At 34.6% G+C, this 10,398-nt stretch overlaps 1 protein-coding gene across 1 annotated transcript; it reads right to left on the minus strand.

Moving 5' to 3' along the window:
• Nucleotides 1–2,404: 2,404 nt before the first annotated feature.
• Nucleotides 2,405–5,129, minus strand: LOC110942639. Its single transcript, XM_022184414.1, has 3 exons — nucleotides 4,298–5,129; nucleotides 2,933–4,030; nucleotides 2,405–2,847 (listed from the first exon to the last, which is right to left on the minus strand). Exons 1-3 carry the CDS (start codon nucleotides 5,127–5,129, stop codon nucleotides 2,405–2,407), a joined length of 2,373 nt encoding a protein of 790 aa, XP_022040106.1.
• Between the last annotated feature and the right edge of the window lie 5,269 nt (nucleotides 5,130–10,398).

Genomic DNA, 10,398 nt, shown 5'->3' on the forward strand with positions numbered 1-10,398 from the left:
AAAACTTAATTTCTTACAGGGTCCAACCAACCTTGTGGGCACATGCATCCACTTCAACATCTGCATCTCTTTCAGTTTTAGCTTTCAAGTTTGTATCTTTTTAATAGCCCTACATTTTGTTCGGTGGCGGATCTAGAAAATCCGCATAGGGGTAACGTTTCATAAAAAAGAGTAACAAAATCGAAAAAACGTCAAATTTTTCCAAATTTACACTACAGTTGGAGCGTCACCGAAGCATCAAGGGGCAACGGAGGTTACCCCTTGTAACACACTAGGTCTAGCCCTAATTTTGTTCCATATATAATAGTTGGACGAACTGCAACCCTATAGAATCTTTCCTTTTAATATTGTTTCCTAACCTAAATCTAACTTCGTTTCTTTTATTGATCTTTTTCATTTAAAGTAATTACACATTATCCGCCTTTCATATAATTTCTCACTCAATACAACTTTCTAAATTTTATCAAGCTCTAAACGACGATAATACAAGTCAAAAAAATATAAATAAGGTGTTACTCATATTTTTAAAAAGTAAAAGTAATACTTTATTTTAGTGCATATAACTTTTTAGAAGTCAAATAATTTTTTAAAGTATGACATTCTCAATTTGTTAAAACCTCCACTTCTCAATGTCGTATTTATTTATACAAGGTATCGATGACCTCATTTCGTCTATTATTTTGTAGCTACGTAATGACAAACTTCCTAAATCCTTTTGACTTTTTTTATATTTTGGTTGTAAGGGTAGGGTCTCATAAGTGGTATTCACCCTCACCGGTCATTACCTTGTTTTGCTCATATTATTCCTTTGTCCATGACCTCATAATACTCATTTTAGGATTTTTATTTGTATTTTAATTTTGATTGAATCAATTTAATGGCAAGGATGTATATTGATGGAGGATTGGGAAGAAGTTTCTTATAAAACTATAAGTGAATTTTATGGCATGGACATGTTAATCTATGATGGAGGATTGGGAAGTAGACGCCTGTAAACTTAATTGTGAAAAACTGGAGATAGAGAAATGTTGGAGAAGATTCAGGAATAAAAATAATGAGACTAATATTAAGTTAATCTTATCAAAACTACGTTGTTTAGATAAGTTTCGCATCTAAGTTAGATTCATAACAACCCCATATTCACTTTCATGATCATATGGACTTAAACTTGATAATCAATATTATAGCTAATAATCTTGAGGCGTATTTTGAGATGCTCAGTTGCTCAGGATCAAAGATTGTACTACAATATTTACTTATTTACATATTGTGGCATGTATGTTGGCATGCTCTTGTAATTTACTAAATATGTAAAATATGTGAAATGACAATCAAGGTATTTATAAATTTAAGCATGGTGTACCGTTAGTCTAGGTGGACACCCCATATATGAAACTACTCATGGTTTAGACATCAAGACAAATGATTAATATAAGTAGTAACCACATAACGAAGGCACACCCAAGGATGGACAAAAATATCACCTTTAGATAATAAACGATTGAACCTTCAAAGATTTGGAAGGCATAACGAGCTCAGACTAGGGGCATAAATGAGTCGAGCCAAACCGGAACTTAGCTAGTTTAATTTAAGAAAATCTAGGTTGGTTTGTTTCGAGCTCAAATTTTAAAGCTTAAGCTCAGACTCGTATTTATACATTTATAAATATATTTTTATGTTTATTGTTAAAACTACAATATAATATATATTATTTGGTTAGTATTAATATTATTAGTATTATTATTAAAAAGAAATATATTCGGAACATCTTAGGCATAAATAAAACAATAAATGGAGCACTGTTAAGAAAAATGAAGACAGTTTGATTACATTTACATAACCATGTCTTTAGCTTGAATTAAAAAGGACCGAATATTTATATGTAGTCTTCAAACCTTTGTTAGTAATTTAAATAAAATGAAAATTAAATTATTTAATTTTGTTTTCAATAATACATGATATGTTGGGACCATAATAGGAATATGAAGTGATGATAAACTCGACATTGGTTTTCTTATCTTATTGTGGATTCTTTTTGTGTAGTTGTGTCCACACAAGACCAAACCACTTGTTTTGTGGTCCTAGCAAGGTAATGTATACTGCTTTCACTACCATGCAAATATGCAATGCCAATGTTCTCTTATATATTTATCAATTAATTAATTATATATTATTTAATTCGTTTTCTATATTTTAAGTTCACTTATATATTTATCAATTAATTAATTTATTTATTATATGTTATTTAACTAGGTTTTCACCCGTAAATACTTAAGGGTTGGAAATCTTTTTATGTAACAAAAATAAATATACATATATTAAGAAATAAACATTGAATGATGAATAATGAAGATTGATTAATAATATAAAAAAATACTTTGAAGTTCTAAAATAATTCAAAATGTTAACCTACGTTCGTCGTTTTATTTGTCGGCTTTCCATCCTTGTCAAATACTAAAAGCTTGACGCCATCTTTAGTCTTCACTCTCGACAACGCAACATACAATTGGCCATGTGAAAATACAGGGTCTCTCAAGTAAAGACCGACTCTTGATAGAGATTGTCCTTGACTTTTGTTAATAGTCATCGCAAAGCATACGCTTATTGGAAACTGCCTCCGTTGAAACTTGAAGGGTATTTTCTTGTCAGACGGTATCATGTTAATTCTTGGAATGTAAGTTCTTAAACCAACATTACCTCCCGATAATATCTCAGCCTCGATAACACGTTTACCAAGATGTGTAATTTGAAGATGCATACCATTACATAAACCGTTTTGCTGATCAATATTCCTCAAAAGCATCACTGGAACACCCAACTTTAATACCAATCTATGATTTGGTAATCCTGAAAACCTTCACACTGTTTAAAACCTCAGGATTATATAAATCTTGGTGTAATGGATCATTGATTTCCTCAGTCGAGCATATACTATCCGAGCTAAGATACTCTACTTCTTCACCGGGAAACAATGCAAGCAAACGATCATTGATACCATGAACAACTTCATTCTTAGGCGCGAGTATGGCTCTCTCACAAAAGTAGTCTCGATCTTTAAAACGGTCAAGAACTGAAGGATATACAAAGTCGATCAAACTTTGAATTGGATCAGTTGAATCAGTTATTAAAAGATCGTTTGGTATTTCTATAGTTGCCTCGCCATCGTTACCATCACCAACATTGCCTTCGCCAACTTCAAGAAGCCATTTAGCAAACTCGTGTATCTCCTGTATGTTTGAGCTACTGGCTCCAACAGATAAACGCATGTTCCTTGTCAATTTTAACACCTTGCAACTCGACCAAATGTAGGATGAACATAAAGAGGCGTGTACGATGTCTTGCTTGCTTCCATTTTGAACAACCGGTAGGATTTGTCTAAAGTCACCACCAAAGACAATAGCCTTTCCACCAAATGGAATTTCAGAATTTCGTGAATCACCAACACTCAAAACATCCTTCAATGTACGGTCAAGAGCCTCGAAAGCATGTTTGTGTACTATTGGCGCTTCATCCCAAATAATCAACTTGGCTTCGTTTAGAAGATTAGCGATTTCAGTATTAGGTTTAATATGGCAAACCGAATCTTCATTAAGATTAATTGGAATATGAAATCGTGAATGTGCCGTACGACCTCGTGACAACAACAATGATGCAATACCACTTGAAGCAACATTAATAAAAATCTGTCCATTGCATCTAATGCAAGCAACTAATGTTTTCCACAGAAAGGTCTTATCTGTACCACCGTAACCGTACATAAAAAAAACACCACCATTCCCACTTCGAACAGCATCCATAATCTCATTAAACACTGCTCTTTGATCATCATTAAAAGAGCTATGAAGATTATTGAACTCATCACTAAGTTGATCAGTGTCCCAAGAAATCTCCTCGTTTATTAGATGGTTGCTCTCGTATATTACAGACTCATCGTCAGGAACAGGCATTGGTGAGAATCTGCGCAAACTTGAACCATTACGAAGAAGATATTTTTCAATTTTAGACAACATTATATTCTTTATACGTTCGTCTGAAACAACCAATCCGACAAACAAAATAAAATAAATTTAATATAACGTAAAACTTTGTTGATATAAGTATAAATCATTAACGATGAAATACATTTTATATCACAAAAATATCAGCAGATTAAAAAGTACCTCTAATGTCAGTATCCTTCCGCATATTGTATAAAATGTCTTCGGACAAAAACTCCCACGTCTTACCCAAACAACTTCAGGTCTTGATAGCGTATTAGACAATAGTAGTGTACCAAATAAACAACGCAGATAATTACCATTTCCTGTGAAACTGGCTTCTTTAATACACTCAATATATTCATTGTCATCGTCTAACAGCCCACGTGCATAACACACATCTCTAAAGGTAGGATACACAACACCATCATAGGTTCGGATTTCTTCAAAGGATCGTGGTCCTCTAACTTTAGTGAGAAGAATTCTTAGGAAATAAGCCTCACCCAGAGAAGGAGACACAGAATAAATTCTCCCAACCGAAACATGAGTTTTACGCGGCTGCCAACACCTACCCTTTAACTTCCAGACATATTTTCCTGGAAACTCAACATAAGTAAGTTCCCTTGCTTCAGGTTCAGAATCGTTGTTCATGTTCATCCATCCTAGAAAAATTGAGGAATTTACTTGAGGTTTGTTTAGGACATCTTCGATATCATCTTCACCACTGAATACAACATTTTGTTGGTTTGGAAGATGAAAAGGTAATCTCATAACAGACGGATACCTATAATGAACCTCATTGGCAAATATTCTCCAGCTTGCTTCGCATGCGGAAACATATCTAGCATCATAATATTCATGAATTTCATCTTTGGAGATCTCCTCTTCAGTTCCTTTATCTGAATCAACAACAACAACAGTCGCTCTGTCTGGTCCTTTATTATTGTATTTAAACAAATACTTAATTGAACCACCCTGATTGCACCACTCGACATTGATGTGCGCCTGATATCTTTTAAGAAGCTTTTTGTTGTATGGAACGACGCTCCTATTGTCCAATGTAACACCTTTCTTCACAACTGTGTGACCCGAATCTCTTCTTCTATATAAGGGAAATCCATCTGAATCAATGGAAGTTGTTAGTGCATGCATCTGTCGACTTCGTCTTGTATCGAGTCTTGTACTAGAATGTTTAGATAAGGGCTCGTTATACGAGAAAATAGCAGAGTTTAGGGTGATTTAAGCTGATTCCGCTTGAAATGGATTCGGTTCATTTCAAGCGAAATCATTAGACTTCATTCCGCTTGAGTGTAACGTGGAGATTCCGCTTGAAGTGATGATTTTACTTGAGCATGATTCAAGCGGAATCAGAGGGTCTATATATAGTTGCTTCGAGCGAAATAATTAGTAGTTGTACGTGTGGTCTTGTATAGGATACCGAAGTGCTGCCGGTTTATCCCGTGGATGTATTAGCTGTTAAATCAATCGGAAAGAGTATTAAACTGATATTCAAGTTGTGCCTACCTTTGTTTCTTAGTTTCCGCCTCTGAAACAAAGTAAAACTCCTCTGAATGACTCATTCGGGTCAGCTACACGATCCTACAAGTGGTATCAGAGCTCAGGAGGAGGAGTTCTGCAGTTTACAGCTGAATTTCATTGTGTTTTCTTAATTCTACACCTTCTTTCTTCATTAAAACTAATTTTAACGGTCAAAATTGGATCAATTTTTCACAGAATGTGTAAAACTACATATTAACAAACCCTTGAAAGTTTCATGATAAAATACAGCTTAAAAATGGGTAAAATTGACCTTAGATGTGATTCCGTTTGACCGAACCAGGTGATTCCGCTCGAGATTGCATCTTATTTCGCTTGACATTTCAAATGAAATCTGGTATTTCGCTTCAAAAGCTGTTGATTCCGCTTAAAGAGACATATTCCGCTTGAAACAATTCAAGCAAAATCAGTAATTTCACTTGAAATTTCTGATTCCGCTCGAAGATCATTATTCCACTTGAATTTTAAGCGAAATCAGATCTTTTTGCCTAAATTCCTTATTCCGCTTGAAGCTTTTAATTTCGCTTGAAGTTGTGTTTCAGGTATTCCGCTTGAACAAGTTATAATATTTCGCTTGAACTTGCAAGAATCATGTGTGAAGAGTTTTTCAATGCATTCGCCACACCTTCGATTACTCCGGCTTCCATTGCTCAAAACATGAATCTGGGAAATGAAACCGGAACTACAGAAAAAACCCCCGAAGCTAATGAGCATTGAAGAATATTATGGATGGAAAGATCGCTTTGAAAACTGGGTTCAAGCTAATCATCTGAGATCGTGGGAATGTATTCTGAAGAACAAATCTCGGAGTTCAATGACAAAGAACGAGAAATGTATCGTGCTGAAAAGATGATGATTAGTTTACTTCAGCAGGTTATCAAAGAAGACATCTTTGTGCTACTTCAACACGACAAAACTTCAAAGTCAATCTGGGATGCTCTTAAAGTCAAGTTTGAGGGTAGTGAAAATATGATTAAGAGTAAATAGGCATTGCTCAAGAAAGAATTTGATCTTTTCAGTAGTTTGCCCGGGGAAGATACAAAGAAGCTTATTGAAAGATATTGTCACTTAGTGCGATCCATGTCAATGCTGAGCATAACCATAGATCGTGAAGAATGGGTCGACAAGTTAGCTGATGTTTTACCACAAAAAGTGTGGGGTACTTACTTGATGATTCTGAAAAACACTGGGGTATATGATGGGTTAACAATTTCTCTGTTCATCGAGAAAATTGAAAGCCAAGATCTGGAACAACAAAAGATTGCAAGGATGAACAATCCTAGTGGTGAACAAGATGTGAAGATGTATTACAAAGGCAGTATTTCAGAAACTAAAAGAAGTCCAAAAATTCAAGCTGCTTTTAGTGCTGGAGACTCATCTGAAAAAGTTGATCAAAGTTCAAACAAAAGCAGTGGATTCTCTTCATATCCAAGTGTTAATCCAAAAGAAACAACATCAAGCTTTCAACATCAAAGTTCTAAAAGTGGAAATGGTTGTGTAATACAATGCAACATTGCTTTGAATCTTCCTGATTATCAAAGTTTCTCTGAAGAAGTTGCAAAAGACCACATGGCATTACTTGGATCTGTGCTACTATCTTATAAAGGTTTGGTTGCAGGAAGGATCGGGAATCCTATGCTCACAAAAGAGGATTAAGATCAGATAGACGCTGAAGAGATGGAGCTCATGGACATAAAATGGTGTCTAGCTAGTGTCCTAAGAAGAGCAGAAAAGTTCAAATTGATTACCGGAAGAAATGACTTTCTTGATGCACATGTTTCTACTTTAGGTTTTGATAAATCTAAAGTTACTTGTTTTAAATGCAGGGAGAAAGGTCATTTCAAGAGGGAATGCAAGAACAGAGAAGCGAATGATGCAAAGAATCCGTTCGGCAAAGACGACTACTACCGGAAAGCCATATACCAAGAAGTTGGTCAGCAACAACAACAAGAACCACAAGTGGCTCATGGTAGAAAATTGATTGAGGATTCAAAAAGAGCATTTTGGGGAATCAAGAAAGTTTTAACTGGAACAAATATGTTTCATCCAACAGCAAAGCATGCCTAATCAATCAAGATGATGAAAGGCTACCTGAAGGCTTTAGCTGGATATGTTTGTTGATGATAAAGGAGAATTTAAAGCTTTCATTGCTAAGATTGTGAAAGAACCCGGTATGTTTACTGAGTGTATGAAATCTATTGGAGTCAGTGTGAAGAATGAAGATGAAAAATATGTTTCATCAGAAGAATGTTCACAGAGTTCAGATGAAAATTTACAAAGTGATGAAAGTTCAGAAAAGAAGTTGTCTTTGATCAAACACCATCTGATTCTGGTTATTCGGATGATAGTTCTGACAAATCAGTAGAGTTTAATCAATCACCTACTGATGACAGTAGTGATGATGAGGAAGAAAAACATATTAACATTGCTAAAACTCATCTATCTCCTGAAAGTTTTCATTTTTATTTTGCAGATCGCTTGGAAAAGCTGAAGGAGAGAAGAGCAGCAAAAGAACAAAAGCAAATGAAGTCTGAAAGTGTTGTTCAAGAAGAAGAAACTGTTCAAAATGAAGAAATTATAAGTGTTGATGAAGAGATTGATGATACAGAAAAGGTGACTGAAGCAGACAAAGTTGTAGAATCTGAAAAGATTATTGAAGTAGAAAAAATTGTGGAAGTCATCAAACCTTGTTCAAAGTGTCTAGAGTCTTGCAAGGAATGCACAACAAAAGATGGAAAATTGGCTGAATTTGAGAAGAGGAAGGATCAATTAATGTTCAATCTCAACTATGTGAAGGAATCTTATGATGTTTTGAACAAAACAGTAACCGGTCTTCAAAAGACAAATTCAGAAAGAAAAGACGCTTTGACAATGATGAATGCAACAATGATGACAAAACAAAAGGCAATCACTCATTACAACGAAGAAAATGCCAAGCTAAAGCAAGAGTTGGAATCTGAGAAAATTGAGAATGAAAGAATCAGACGGTTATTACAGAGGTATTCTAGTTCTGATTATCTATTGATCGAATTTATCCAACGGTTGCAGGTTTGGAGCATTCAAAGACGAAAAGCCAAAGAAGAAAAGCCAAAGAAGAAAGATACTGGTAAGAAACCGACTGTTAGCTATAACAAGTGTCCGCCTCCGATCTGGGAAGGTTATTCTCCCAGAAAACCAAATGAGGAACAAGTTCAAAAGGCAGTCAATATAAAACTGAAGTCCGATATAACTGATGAATTACCAGAAAACATTGACGTCACTTTCACATCGTCTGACACTGATCATGAGTCTGAGTTAATTAAAAAGGTGGTCGATCAGGTGTTGGATACTGATGAGGAGTCTGAGTCAAAGTCTGAGTCTGGAGGGTCAAGTTCGTCAGTCAACAGTTCAAAACCGATGGTTAAAAGGACTTACAGTAAAGAGTTTTTATTATCAAAATCAAATTTTAATGATGAAACATTCGATGTAGCATATACTTTGAATGATTCTGACAAATTATATTCTAACAAAGAGTTGCCAATAAGAAGTGTTAGATTTGAAATGATCAAAAAGGTTTTCAAAATGACAGAAATTAATATTTCTGAAATAAAAGATCTAAATCTTACTAGAAAACCTAAAAAATACACTTCAAGAGTTCAACAAAGGTTAAACAATAAAAAGGCTTACAATTCTGGTTCTGGTTTTCAAAAGAAACCAAACCATAATGGTAGCTACAAAAAGAAAGGATTGGGTTTTACACCACCTGAAAATTATAAAAATGATAAAATTTCTAAAACAAATACAAAATTTGTTCCAGGTGGAAGTGCTGAAGAAGAACAGAAGAAAACGTTCTGGAGACAATCAAACCAGGAGTTTCTTGCTGAAATGAAGAGAAAAGGAACTGGAGTTTTTCACCGGAAAGATACTCGCACCTGTTTTAAATGCAATGAAGCTGGTCACATTGCATCAGTTTGTTCTCCAATGGCAAAACCAAAACAGGGAGTATCTGAAAAACTAAAAGAAAAAGTTGTAGATGTTGAACCACTAACTGAAAAATTGAAAACTCTACTTATGAAGTTGGTGAATGTTCAAAGAAAAATTTTTATAAAAAGAAAGCCAAGGACAATCAAGTATGGGTTGTTAAAAAGTGTGATGAGAAAGCTGGCGATGAACCTGATTCCACAAAATCAGAGGAGCCACAGGTTGAGGTAAAAGAAGAAAAATCTGTGTCTTCAGTAGATGATGTTAAAATTCCATCTTTGAAGTTTGAAAATATTAAGCAAAAAGTTGGAAAGGTTGAGATCTCAAATCAATTCTTTTCTGATCAGAAGGAAATTGATATTGAGAAAGTATTCAATGGGAATGTTCAGAAAATTTTTGGGAAACTGGTCGAGGGAAAGGCCAAAGGGGTTAAAGATTTTTATGCAACAAAGAAAGCAACCTATAACCCAACTGAGCAAGAGTTAAAAACACCCAAGGATGGTAAGACTTGGGTGGAAATTCTTTTCCCCTGAATCATTTGACTTGCCGGAGATCCCAAGTTTGTAATCGCGGATCAGGAATCGGCACCATTCTTAAAATAGTTTTTGTGAATGAAGTTTTAAAATTGTTGAAAATTTAAGTGGACCAATATACTGACAATCTAAGTGAATTGTTTAGAACTTAAAATGTAATGAAGATTAACGGTGTTGATGATTTGTTTCAAAACTAATATGATTCTCTTTCACAAACTCACAAAAATATTGTTTGTAAATATTTATTTCTGAATTTCATTATAAAAAATAAAAAAAAGATTTTGTGTGTGTTTTAGTGTAAATTTTGAAAAATCCAAAAAGATTTTCGACAACTGGTGTTGGAAAGCTGATTTTCAAAGTTACAAAGTGCT

This window comes from Helianthus annuus, chromosome 2 (assembly GCF_002127325.2).
Source record: "Helianthus annuus cultivar XRQ/B chromosome 2, HanXRQr2.0-SUNRISE, whole genome shotgun sequence".
Taxonomy (NCBI): Eukaryota; Viridiplantae; Streptophyta; class Magnoliopsida; order Asterales; family Asteraceae; genus Helianthus; species Helianthus annuus.